We start from the raw sequence: 13,995 nt of genomic DNA, 5'->3' as shown, positions 1-13,995 counted from the left end.
AAAAGGGCAGTTATGACAAGCCTTACTGCAGAGTTAGGAAGTAACAGCTCCATTCTTAAAGATAAGGCATCAGTTGAAATAAAGGTGAAAGAATCAGCAATACTTGCAAGACTTCTCAGGAGTCATCCACACTAATGTATAATGTGCAAATGATCACGAATTCCACCTCTTTACATCACAACGTGCGTCATGAACGGGGTGTTAAACGACAGGAATATCATAAGAGTGAAAGCAGCACTGGTTAAAAGAAAAAAAAAGTTAAGAGAATGATATGGATGATGAAATGTTTTTGCCTGTGATGGATACTGTTGCATCTAGAGAAGACCTGGGGGCCAACAGATACTTTCACAAGTTCTCAAGGATGTACGAGTATGAGTGAGGATGTTACCCTCGTCCAGTGATCAACTGGTTGTGTTAATCTCGGCCGAGGCTGAAGTGCTTTCTCTGGCACACGGTATCGGTGACAGCATCACCTAAGCCAGTAACGTCATCGCTACTCTGCCGCACGACTTTTAGGGATACACGTTCAACTATCCAACATACTACTATCTCTTGCATCATACAGGGGAAAGTATTTATACATCGCTTGCCAAAGCCCATCTGCCCTGCACTGCGCCCACGACAACAACCAACTAGACGTCCTTTATTATGCTGTATAGACGGCTAAATACTTTATCTGTTGACAAGCCTATCAAGAAGAGGGGTACCGGGGATCGAGCCTCAGGGGTAACCCGGAAGAGGAGCAAATAAAAAATCAGACTAATAGTGTAATTGTTCAAGTACCAGGATGTATCACAAATCTGCGAGCTTATCATTTGCTGCCGTTCATATGGGCCTCCCAGCCAGCGCCGCGCCCCTTACTCCCTTTCCTTGATGGCCATATTCAATCTTTCCCCTAGCCGATGTCAGCTCTTGGTTTTCCTATCCTATTGTGAAGCCCGGGAGATGAAAAACGCGGGAGTAGAAATGGCCACTTACATAACGGCACGGACGACACGTAGCTACGAACAAGCCTCTTGAGGAGGTATCACTGCCACCAGACTAGCGTAGGAACACGGAACAACCTTGACCACAGGCACGGGGGGAAAGTCAGAAACTTTCTACTTCAGCCTGCAAGTGTAACACTTCCACCTTCCCGCCTAACATGCGAGTATTAAAGAATCCAAACTCAATTATCATCCAAGTAGTTTTTCAAACCTCGTTACATTTCTTAATCATAACAAAAAAGGGTCGATACTGCAGCACCCAATGGGGATGACGTAACTAAAAGTGCCATAAACAAAGGAGAAAGAAATGTGACCAAGTTTTTGCAAAGGAATGACATCAGCAAGAACAACAAGGGAAGGGGGAAATATTCCGCCAGTCACCCTAGGCCGCAGTTAGTGAAGACATTTGCAAAATAAATAAATATACATAACATGTTGGCTAGTTCACATATATTAGCATAGGAACATACGCTAAACATAACATATATATATATATATATATATATATATATATATATATATATATATATATATATTTTTTTTTTTTTTTTTTATACTTTGTCGCTGTCTCCCGCGTTTGCGAGGTAGCGCAAGGAAACAGACGAAAGAAATGGCCCAACCCCCCCCCCATACACATGTATATACACACGTCCACACACGCAAATATACATACCTACACAGCTTTCCATGGTTTACCCCAGACGCTTCACATGCCTTGCTTCAATCCACTGACAGCACGTCAACCCCTGTATACCACATGACTCCAATTCACTCTATTTCTTGCCCTCCTTTCACCCTCCTGCATGTTCAGGCCCCGATCACACAAAATCTTTTTCACTCCATCTTTCCACCTCCAATTTGGTCTCCCTCTTCTCCTCGTTCCCTCCACCTCCGACACATATATCCTCTTGGTCAATCTCTCCTCACTCATTCTCTCCATGTGCCCAAACCATTTCAAAACACCCTCTTCTGCTCTCTCAACCACGCTCTTTTTATTTCCACACATCTCTCTCACCCTTACGTTACTTACTCGATCAAACCACCTCACACCACACATTGTCCTCAAACATCTCATTTCCAGCACATCCATCCTCCTGCGCACATCTCTATCCATAGCCCACGCCTCGCAACCATACAACATTGTTGGAACCACTATTCCCTCAAACATACCCATTTTTGCTTTCCGAGATAATGTTCTCGACTTCCACACATTTTTCAAGGCTCCCAAAATTTTCGCCCCCTCCCCCACCCTATGATCCACTTCCGCTTCCATGGTTCCATCCGCTGACAGATCCACTCCCAGATATCTAAAACACTTCACTTCCTCCAGTTTTTCTCCATTCAAACTCACCTCCCAATTGACTTGACCCTCACCCCTACTGTACCTAATAACCTTGCTCTTATTCACATTTACTCTCAACTTTCTTCTTCCACACACTTTACCAAACTCAGTCACCAGCTTCTGCAGTTTCTCACATGAATCAGCCACCAGCGCTGTATCATCAGCGAACAACAACTGACTCACTTCCCAAGCTCTCTCATCCCCAACAGACTTCATACTTGCCCCTCTTTCCAGGACTCTTGCATTTACCTCCCTTACAACCCCATCCATAAACAAATTAAACAACCATGGAGACATCACACACCCCTGCCGCAAACCTACATTCACTGAGAACCAATCACTTTCCTCTCTTCCTACACGTACACATGCCTTACATCCTCGATAAAAACTTTTCACTGCTTCTAACAACTTGCCTCCCACACCATATATTCTTAATACCTTCCACAGAGCATCTCTATCAACTCTATCATATGCCTTCTCCAGATCCATAAATGCTACATACAAATCCATTTGCTTTTCTAAGTATTTCTCACATACATTCTTCAAACCAAACACCTGATCCACACATCCTCTACCACTTCTGAAACCGCACTGCTCTTCCCCAATCTGATGCTCTGTACATGCCTTCACCCTCTCAATCAATACCCTCCCATATAATTTACCAGGAATACTCAACAAACTTATACCTCTGTAATTTGAGCACTCACTCTTATCCCCTTTGCCTTTGTACAATGGCACTATGCACGCATTCCGCCAATCCTCAGGCACCTCACCATGAGTCATACATACATTAAATAACCTTACCAACCAGTCAACAATACAGTCACCCCCTTTCTTAATAAATTCCACTGCAATACCATCCAAACCTGCTGCCTTGCCGGCTTTCATCTTCCGCAAAGCTTTTACTACCTCTTCTCTGTTTACCAAATCATTTTCCCTAACCCTCTCACTTTGCACACCACCTCGACCAAAACACCCTATATCTGCCACTCTGTCATCAGACACATTCAACAAACCTTCAAAATACTCATTCCATCTCCTTCTCACATCACCGCTACTTGTTATCACCTCCCCATTTACGCCCTTCACTGAAGTTCCCATTTGCTCCCTTGTCTTACGCACCCTATTTACCTCCTTCCAGAACATCTTTTTATTCTCCCTAAAATTTAATGATATTCTCTCACCCCAACTCTCATTTGCCCTTTTTTTCACCTCTTGCACCTTTCTCTTGACCTCCTGTCAGAAAAGAGGAGTGAATGTTGGGGTGAAGAAGGTGGTGAGAGTAAGTGAGCTTGGGAAGGAGACCTGTGTGGGGAAGTACCAGGAGAGACTGTGTACAGAATGGAAAAAGGTGAGAACAATGGAAGTAAGGGGAGTGGGGGAGGAATGGGATGTATTTAGGGAATCAGTGATGGATTGCGCAAAAGATGCTTGTGGCATGAGAAGAGTGGGAGGTGGGCTGTTTAGAAAGGGTAGTGAGTGGTGGGATGAAGAAGTAAGAGTATTAGTGAAAGAGAAGAGAGAGGCATTTGGACGATTTTTGCAGGGAAAAAATGCAATTGAGTGGGATATATATATATATATATATATATATATATATATATATATATATATATATATTAGGTAACAGAACAGTACTTTCAGCCGTTCATTTGGCAAAGGTAACGCCACATATACCCATAAACCATGCTGTGGATGAAGGGATCTGTCATTACCGGAGTGAGACAGCATCCCACACCGCACCTACACTGTTAGAGGAGGAAAGTAATGCTTGGCAAAGGAAAATGTACACACCGTCCCACTCGCTGACCCAGAGCTGGCCCAGCGAAAGTTGTAGAGACAGGAAATGCGAAGCGAGGTCGAATGCTTCTCCCGTTGTTTCTGTGGATATATATATATATATATATATATATATATATATATATATATATATATATATATATAATCACGATGGCCAGGCCTAACGTTTGGGACGCCGATTTTATGACACGTACACCAACAATACCTCTTCACACGGTCTCCGCCCCCTGCTTGTGTAAATATGCCAGTTAGTATATGCCCACTAAAAGGAAAACTGACGCTCACGAAAAAAAGGAATATATATATATATATATATATATATATATATATATATATATATATATATATATATATATATATATATATATTGAAGACAATTCCTTTTAAGAAGACAGCAGAGCATATAAACTTTCATTGGTGGGTAACCAGACCTCATCACTTTAATGAATGCCTGACACACTATCAAGCTTGCTCATTTTTCTCCACCACACACAATCAGGCCCCCGTTTGACTAAAGCAGGACTTGCAGGAGCCTGTTACCTCAGCATCTCCCATAGCCGAAGAGTTGTACCCCTAATCTAACCTTTTAAGTATGATGGAGGGCCGTTCCCTGCTATATACCTTTACGGCGTTGATCTTACCCCGCCATCCCTCCTTCAAGTGCTGAATGTGAGCTTTGTCTCCTATCCCTTCCCCAAGTGTAGGTGGAGCGGCTAACCTCTATCCAAGGTGTGAGCTGTCCGCGGCGAGTCAACAAAGCATCTGCACTTTAAGACGGAGACTTCGATGAAGCATATGCGCGAAAAGGAAGGCATAAATCCTTGTGTCACTGTCTGTTTACTACTGAATGGGTATATCAGCAGGTCGCGGTAAACAAAGACCCGGACGCCGGGCAAATCCGGCTGAGACACTGGTTTAGATGGTTTAAAGCCGGACTTATGAACTCTTCCCTGGGTACAAACAGAGCATGAAGCCTTATTCCTCTGTCGCGGTAAACAAAGACCCGGACGCGGGGCAAATCCGGCTGAGACACTGGTCTAGATGGTTTAAAGCCGGACTTATGAACTCTCCCCTGGGTACAAACAGAGCATGAAGCCTTATTCCTCTATGTACACCTTTGGTTATGGTGGGGGAGCCGAGCCCTTAACTTCTCCCTGAGGTCCTAAGGGAGGCCGTAACTACACACTTCTATCTCTCGCCCCAAATACTGGAAGAGAGTAGCACTACCCCTCTCTCTCTCGAGTGCCAGAGAGGAGCCATACGTCCCATCTCGCTTCCTTGGGGTTCTGGGAAGACGCACCCCTCAACACACCACCCAAAAGGTAAAAAAGATCCTGAACCATTTACTTTTCCTCAGAGGATAGAGAAAAAAAATAATCCCATTACCTCTCATCAGGTGAGAGATATATTCCCAACCTCTCCCTAAGCTCAGGAGAGGAAACGTAACTATCCCTCCCTCCCTCAAGTATGGGAGAAGAAAGTACCACCATCCTCTTCTCCCGGATTTCAGGGAGGAACCATACCTTGCGCTGGCCGTAGAGGAAGTTGACGGAGGGCTTGCCGCGTCGAATGTCGGAGGCGTCGAGGATATCGTCGTGCACTAGGGAGGCCGTGTGGATCATCTCTGCCACCTTGGCCACCTGACGTTGAGATTCAAACAGTCTGAAACAAAAGTAAAACTCATTTCTAGCCGGTCACTTAGAAATCAGTGTAAAACTGAAAAAAAAAATCACTTGAAGGGCGTGAAAGAGCGTATTATCATTATTCAACATAGGAACTACAGCTCTTACCGCCCCTTATGCATTTTTCATGACTGGACACGCCAACACAGCAATATCAGGCTCGTGTGTACAATCAAATTGCCAGTGAACGCTTCTTTACATATATAAACCCAGAGGTAAACACATTTATGCAAAGTAATAAGTTTGGAAATGAGGTTCGTTATTATACGAGCGAATAACAGGAACAAAGATTCCCTGCATACGCACGTCACACAGACAAAGCAAAGTGTAATCACAAATTAACAGGCATACAAACATGAACGCAAGCCAACAAGCCTATCGTTCGGGAGTACCTGGAAACCCCGAAGCTCAGCATAGATAATCTCGACGTTCCCTCTCTCCCGCGTCCGGGAATTTCCATGTCACTACATTCTCCTTCTCTCTGATCCCCCTCCTCCTCTCATCCACGGTGCATGGATTTCTTTGTATAAATACATTCTCCCGGATGACGAAGACCATCACCATCATCACCCAGAACCCTGTGGGGACGGAAGCTCACGTACCCTAAACCGGTCCCCTATCACTTCTTACATTGGAACAGCATCGACAAAAAAAAAAAAAAAAAAAAAAAAAAGGAACAGGGTCCCACCTTACTGTCGCCCCTCGGCAGCCGAAATAGTGCCAACATTAGCGAACACGTAATATAGTGTCTCAGGATGACAATGCATACAAGATTCTCTTACGAGCTCCTTTATTTCAGGCCTGGTTTGCTTTACATGTTCATGATGCAACTCGTGAAAGAGTATCCGAATGATTATGTGTCTCAAGAATGTTACAGCTATCTTACCTGTGACGAGCAACAGCTTGGGTGATTTTCTCTCTGTTCTTGACTATCGATCTTTTGTCAACAAGATTCAACTGTTTCATATATGTGTTCTATTTCTAGTTTCCAGTTAAATTTCTATTTCAAGCCTGAGCAACAGCAACATTTTACAAACACAGTACTGGGTGATACAAAGTCTTGATATTATTCTCAGGTAATACCATCATTATGTTCTTTGCGAAAAAAATACCTTGCTTCTCTTGAAGAAGCGTGCTAGTTTGCCAAATAATTACGAAAAACGATAATAATAAAACATTAACACTGTCCTGCTATCTACGACATAACAATCAACGTGAGAAGCGATCGCCAGCCTAGTCAAATTTTTAGAACTGCCTACTTTGGAGGTACTGACAGCTCCTGCTGACTCGTGCCTCCTGCCCTGTGCCTGTCGTTCTCACACAGCTGACGACCTTGAAGTCTACTATAAGCTCTAGAGCATCTCAATATGTACTGGTAGCTCATTCTAAGATGGAATAACCGAAGAACCTCGTAATGACTTGGTCGGTTCTGTAGCATCCGTTAAACAAGCCTCGAGGGTTGTCGAGTCCACTTCATAATCAAGAATTCAACTTAACTGGTTCCACGTCTTTTCTTGATCTATTAACACTTTTTTATAAATGGTTTCACTAGACTTTGTACCCCAAACCCTTCCTCACATGTGATTCCCGACCACACTGTAGCGTCTTTATTCGTTGTTCATTTGGCTGCCTGAAGTTGCAGTCCAAAGCCCTACCCCCTTTGCACATCCTAGCTAATCTGGTGTTAAGACGGGAAGTTCCGCCATGTCGATTTTTTTCTTCAAAAAATTTAGCTGCTGGGTTAGACTTGGTATATACTGTTCTTTCACACACCACCATTTATCCTTTTCCCCCCCCTAAACATTTTCACTTTTTCATTCCTTTTTTATTCTCCTTTGCCCTTATCTTTCAGTTTCTGATCTGTCGTCCTTGAAGGAAAGACTCTCACATAGTCTTTATTGGAGGGTCATAAGTAATCATATTAAAAACCCTATGTGCGTTTTCGAGAGATGAGTCTGTTTCATTACATGTCTATCTTTAGAAGAGATGCAGCTCACACTCGTTATGTCACCGTTATTTTAGAAATTATCATTCCATGATCAAAATGCACTTCGAACAGTATATTCTCGGATTTTATAGATTTCCTCCTAAATAGTTGCAGGTTGAGGGGTTAAAGCCAGTATTCCTGATATCTGAAAATGTAAGGCGTATTTTGTAAAACCACCCTGCTCACTTGTCCACAAGAACATTAATGAAGTAAGCTGTCCTCATGCATTCACTGAGTACGCATTTCAGTTCGTAGTACCACACCTGTCATTAAGTACTACTAAAATTTGATCCATATTCTCGTGAGTTAAGGCAACTTAAGGGAGCGGCAGAGGTAATGTAATTGGATAATCTATAAATAAGGTTGAAAACTATAAAGGCTCACCTGTCTTCATTGTGCAGGTGACAGTTGATGGCCCGCGACATCAGAACAGTGATCATGGGCCGCACAGCCTTCCCCTGGCCGTCGAAGTAATATTTAGCGATCTCGTGTAAATCGAACTGTGACTTCAGCTCCTGGAGACGAGAAAACAACATGAGTCAGCTTGCTACCTCGGTGAGGGACACAACCAGCATGTTACCTCTACTAGAATTTTAACACCTAGTCTGATTCTTACCTGGTAATTCACGCCTAGGACTTCTGTTTACACATTGACAAAAAAAAAAAGGATAGGAGTGTATGTTTCATGTCGCGACACACTCGCACAAAAAAAAAAAAAGACTGACAAAAAGACGGACATGTCGGTGATTGTCATTTGTATATAGCCTTATACCGGCATTAGAAAATACAAAGGTAATGTTGAAAATGTACTTAACCGGGAGAAAGCATCATCTGTAATCTTTATAACCGTCTGCAACAAAAGGAACACTGGGGTTTATGATATGATAAACGTAATGATATATAGCCTATTTATCTTGCCTCCCACGCGGCATCACTCTAAATTGCCAAATCAAGAATTACCTGAGAACATCTGTATTAGTAGAAAGCTGAGAACTTTAACATGAAATAATTCCTTGATACTTTCTAGAATGACGTCGACCTGTGTCTAATTCTGTCATGGTTTGCAACACTAAAAACTACCATATTTCACCCGTGCATGGCGTCAGTGTGACTGGCAACATTCCCTTCACCGTTAGTAGTAGTGATAATAATGATGATGATAATAATAATAATATAATAATAATAATAATAATAATAATAATAATAATAATAATAATAATAATAATAATAGTTTATTTTTACAAAAAACGTATCAATAGTAGAACATCATGTTTTGGTTTACAATACTACATTACATAGGTAACAAGCTTAAAAAAATAAAAAGCTGTCATAAAAATAAAATAGAACTATCAAATTCTCAGAGTACTGACAATGACACCAGATATGGGATACTTGAGTTACTGTTCCGAGATGTTCTACTTCCGACTGACTGTAAAAGCTGTCTTCTTCACCATGTGACCCATCCATGGATGTGATACAAATAATGTCAAGAAATGTCTGTAGCTGTTAGATCAGAGAAGGTTAATTCCAAACGAACCGACAATACTTCCCATCTTGCTTGCACCTAGTCGTATTCAGTATACTCAGTGCTCTTTCACACTTTCATACTGGTTGCCTAAAATTATTCTAAAACAAACCTTTTGGATGCGATAGTATGGGGTCCAACACAAAAGCTTCAGTAACCCTACAATAGTAAGAGCATCAGTGCTAAATCTTCAGGGCAGATAAAAGCGGGAGGAAAAGTGGTGCACGTTGTGAAATACGCCAAACTATCTGTGCAAACTTGGCCTCCACTGCTACACTCAAATCCTACTAGCGAATCACAAGAACATAAATTCCCTGCATACGAACGTCACACAAAGAAAGTGTAATCACAAATGAACAGGTATATAGACATGAACGCAAGCACAATGACAGAATTCCATTCCTAAAAAAAAAAAAAAAAAAAAAAAAAAAACTAAAGCTAATAACCAGGAGCGATTGAAAAGCTGACTGCTCATTAATCTGCCAGTGCCAGCAGCAGATCAGCACCACACGTTAAGAGGGACACTAACAGGGGTCCTCCCTTCTTGAAGAGTATCCAGCACAACCTCGCCGCGACATCACAGACGGCAATATTGGGGCAACACCAGACCAGATGGTTATCCCTGAGTTACAGCTTATAACAACCCGACTAACATCTGTGGTTCACGTAAACGCTCGCTATAACCACCAGGTGGACCATAGTGTACCACTGGCACAACAAGTGATGCCTGTGGTCAAGGAATGCATTTATAATAACCTAAAACCGTAATTAAGATTTAGAAGCAACAGGTGAGGTACGTTTACGTAAACAAGCTAGGCTCCCGGCTCCATTTCCCCCGGCAGGTGTTTGCTCAGCAGCTGTAACACAAACAAGTCAGAATCATTAAGTTTCACCCCTCCCTTCATTTTTGATCTTGAGTTACAGGTGACCGTAACTATTCTGTGCTCTTGTGTCCCTAGGGCATCCTCTGCCAGATATTCACGGTACAGAGCGAATCAGAGGAGGGGATCTCCTCCGACACTGTCTGTTCTGCTACAGCTAGAACTCGGCAGCATCTGAGCATCTCTTTGACATCGCAAGGGGAGGAACATCTTACATAACTAGAAACATTAAAATCCAGCCTCAAGACACTAAGAACAAAACACTGTCTCAGGAAACTTCCATCACTTGCTAAAAAACTATCGTACATCACTAATCAGGAATATTATCATCCTTTACTTTCTTCCACGATTATCATCAGCTTTTGCCAAGGAAAAAATTGCACTTCTCACACAATCATCTCGACACAAGTTAGTCGGGTCATCGGCTTCCCGTGCCAGTGACTGCCGGGGCAGTCAGTGACAATATTAAGGCAGCCAGTGACAATGTCGGGGCAGCTAGTGACAGTGTCGAGGCAACCTATGACTGTCGGGGCAACCAGAGACAGTGTTGAGGCAGCCAGAGACTGTCGAGATAGCCTGGGTCAGTGTTGGTGTAGCCAGGTATAGCGTGGGGTAGCCAATATTTCCCTTTTGTTAATAACGGTCCATTGTCTTGCCCAGTACTATGACTTCGAAGCTTTGGAAGTCTTTACCCTCTACCTTCCAAATAACTACGACCTGGCACATTTGAAAACACGTTTCACACTTTCTTCCCATTCTTAAATACTCTCCCTTATCTCTTCTTTTTCCATTGCATTAACCTTTATGTTTTTTCAAAGAAGGCCTAGTTTTGGTGTGGACTTTTATCTGCGAATGAAGCCTGTAACATAAAAAAAAAGTTACGAGTTAGTTTTAAGAAGACTGTCATAAATCATTTCTTATTTATCCCCGGGTATGTTTCGGCTAGGAAAAGCACAATGAGATATTTTCCAAGATCATTTCAAGTACAGAAGCGGTTCATTATTATACAGTTTTAAAAGAAAAAGTCTTTTGGACTAAAAATACCCTGAACTATTTCGTACCTGCATGTACTATGGTATTCATTAATTCTCTGTTTAACAATAATGTCAATTAGCTTGTATCACACAGAGTATACTGTACAAGACTAAAGACAAGAGTGTAACACTATAAGAATTGTTTCGGTAAGAATGCGCGTTTATTAGTTTTTTATTTTTTTTACTTGTGTGTATTTCATTACCTTAGAAATGAATTTACAGTATCACTTAAGACATCAACAAAATGTATTCTCTCTCAAGGTGACAAACTTGTGCTTATACGCATGTAATCAGTCTCCATCGACCCGAATATATAATAAGATCAATGTAACGTTTCTTAAGAAACATAAGTACTAAAACATCTCCGTCAACTAAAGATGAAAAGGCATAAGAAAAAAAGTACTGCAAAGCTTCTGTCAATAAAACCCAAATAAGAAAGCATTTTAAGACTCATGAGACACTTTCCAAAGCAATAGCTATAATCTCCAGACTAATCTACCTTTCAAGGAAGACTCCTTGTCTAAAAGGGACCCCGTCATCAACACTAAAGGCCGTCGTATTCATTATGTGTACGAGGTCGTGTTTTTCTTTACAGCCTAAGTCACTTTCTCCCTCTCTACCTTCCCTCTTTGCAGCCTTGGCACCAACTCCCGAGCCAGGAGCCCCAGACCAAACAACAGGACGTCCGACGCCAACCGCTGAATCACACATCTAGAAATCCGAAGTGGCGTCGCAGTTGACGCGACCAGCCAAGGCGAGAGTGGGAGGCTTGGCACAATGCCGCACCACGGCGCACATCCGGTGTCTCTAGGCTCACTTTATTACCCACATACCTCACCCTCCTCCCTCACAAGCTGGAGTCACTTCCTACCAATTCTGCTCTCATCTGTGTGCATCTCTCCACCACTCCCACACAACCGTAAGCAGGGGACTGGTCCCTTTACATACCCTGTTAATACGTTAACTGGCTCCCTCCGCCTCACACATTCACTGCTGGTGAAGGCGAGATTGAAGAGCACCTGCAGCAGCTGAAGACTGTGGGTCACTGTCGTCCCACGTTCTCCATAAACAGGGGTAAAAAAATAAAAACAACTAAAAGAATATCTAATGTGGAGGTCTCTAGCAACACAACAGCCACCTTGTTCTCAACTTTTTCCTCCCGCTATCGCACATCTTAAGACATTGCTTGCAAGTCGTGGTTCTTCTAACCCAGTTCTATCCTCGAGCCAACCACCCTTCTATATAGCCTCTTACACCTTTGCCATCCGACGCCTGCCTGCCAGTACAAGCACTAAGGGGGTAAACTGATCGCGCTACGCCACAAGCAAACAATATGGACTCACACGAGAGGTGTTAACGGTGAACGAGGGACACCAGCCAAGGGCAAGCCACCTGCTGCTTGTCGCCGGCTGACCACCTCCATTATCAATGTCCTTCTCCAATTGCTACGACACTCGGAAGCCCTCCGTGAGATGGAAGGGGGTTTGCTTGCCTCGATCGTCCATATGCCGACCGTCCCGTGCACCTCACTGATGCACATAACGTTACCCCTTCCTCCCGCCCAAGGCACTTCTTAAATCAACCAAGCGATATAATTTCAAATAAGTGACTTGGCGACACCAGCGGGGAAACTAGGTGCCACCAGCGGCAAGCTGCAGCAGCTGTGAGAAAATGAAGACTACTTATAATCATTCCCTAAACTCTCTCCAAGCGGTGTGGTCGAGTCTAAGGCCGCCAACAGAGACGCTACTGCTTGTTCGACCCACCGGTTGTGGATGGAGTCCCGTCTCTCTCTCTCTCTCTCTCTCTCTCTCTCTCTCTCTCTCTCTCTCTCTCTCTCTCTCTCTCTCTCTCTCACACACACACACACACACACAAACCTCAGCCTCCCTCGACTGCTACGAATAATTGTATGTACCACAGCTAACCTACTGCACCAGAGTCCTGGAGAAAACAGCAGATGGATTTAGTCTGTCCTCACAAAATGAGTCACGGACTTTGTATAGGAAAACCTCCTTGGGTGACAGTAAGGCATAATTATGGCTCACATATGGAGGCTACATTCAGCTTACATGAAGGCCATTATTCACCCTACACAGGTTACATATAACTTACATACATGCTTCACACAGCCTACACAGAGGACACATGCAGTAGCAGGAATACACGGGACACAAGTGGCCATCATAGCGGATCATATACATCACTCAGCGAACAGAGACGGGTGAGTGCGCCATGCATGGGTAGGAGAGCGTTGACAGGTGGGTGAGATGTGACGGGTGAGTGGTGACAGGTAGGTGAGCAGTGACGGGCTGGTTGAGATGTGATGAGCGAGTGGTGACGGATGGGTGAGCAGTGAAAAGTTGGTGAACACTGACGTATAGGTGATTACTGGTTGGGTGAGAAGTGACAGGGTAGATGAGCAGTGACAGGTGGGTGAATAAAGACAGGTGGGTGCACAGCCTTGGCCATGAGTGAAGTGCATGGGTCAGTAGCGACAGGTGAGGAAGCGCTCGTACGATAGCCACCACGACAGTCCGGTCCGACACTCATGTGCATTAAGATAAAAGACATTTCGCAATACCTTTTCCTGCGGAAGCCATCCTCTTATAGGGCTCTGACAAGGTCACGTAACAATGACACTAATGACTATCATCCACCATAGGAGACGGACCCCTTGCCTTTCGGGACAAGGTCGTTGCCATCTAACAAAAGCCATTAATCACTGGTGCACCATCCATCGTGACAGGCTTGTTTA

General features: G+C 43.4%; 1 protein-coding gene across 1 annotated transcript in view; it reads right to left on the bottom strand.

Annotated features, from left to right (window-relative positions):
* qless (decaprenyl diphosphate synthase subunit 1 qless) overlaps positions 1–13,995 on the bottom strand; it is a 120,518-nt gene that overhangs the window by 20,752 nt on the left and 85,771 nt on the right. Inside the window, exons 3-4 of the mRNA XM_071674594.1 lie at positions 8,182–8,312; positions 5,652–5,790 (exon numbers count right to left, since the gene is read on the bottom strand). Of these exons, the coding sequence (XP_071530695.1) occupies positions 5,652–5,790; positions 8,182–8,312 (270 nt within the window). The remainder of the gene's footprint in view (positions 1–5,651; positions 5,791–8,181; positions 8,313–13,995) is intronic.

Source organism: Panulirus ornatus, chromosome 20 (assembly GCF_036320965.1).
Source record: "Panulirus ornatus isolate Po-2019 chromosome 20, ASM3632096v1, whole genome shotgun sequence".
NCBI lineage: Eukaryota > Metazoa > Arthropoda > Malacostraca > Decapoda > Palinuridae > Panulirus > Panulirus ornatus.
This window is presented reverse-complemented; position numbering and strand designations above follow the sequence as displayed.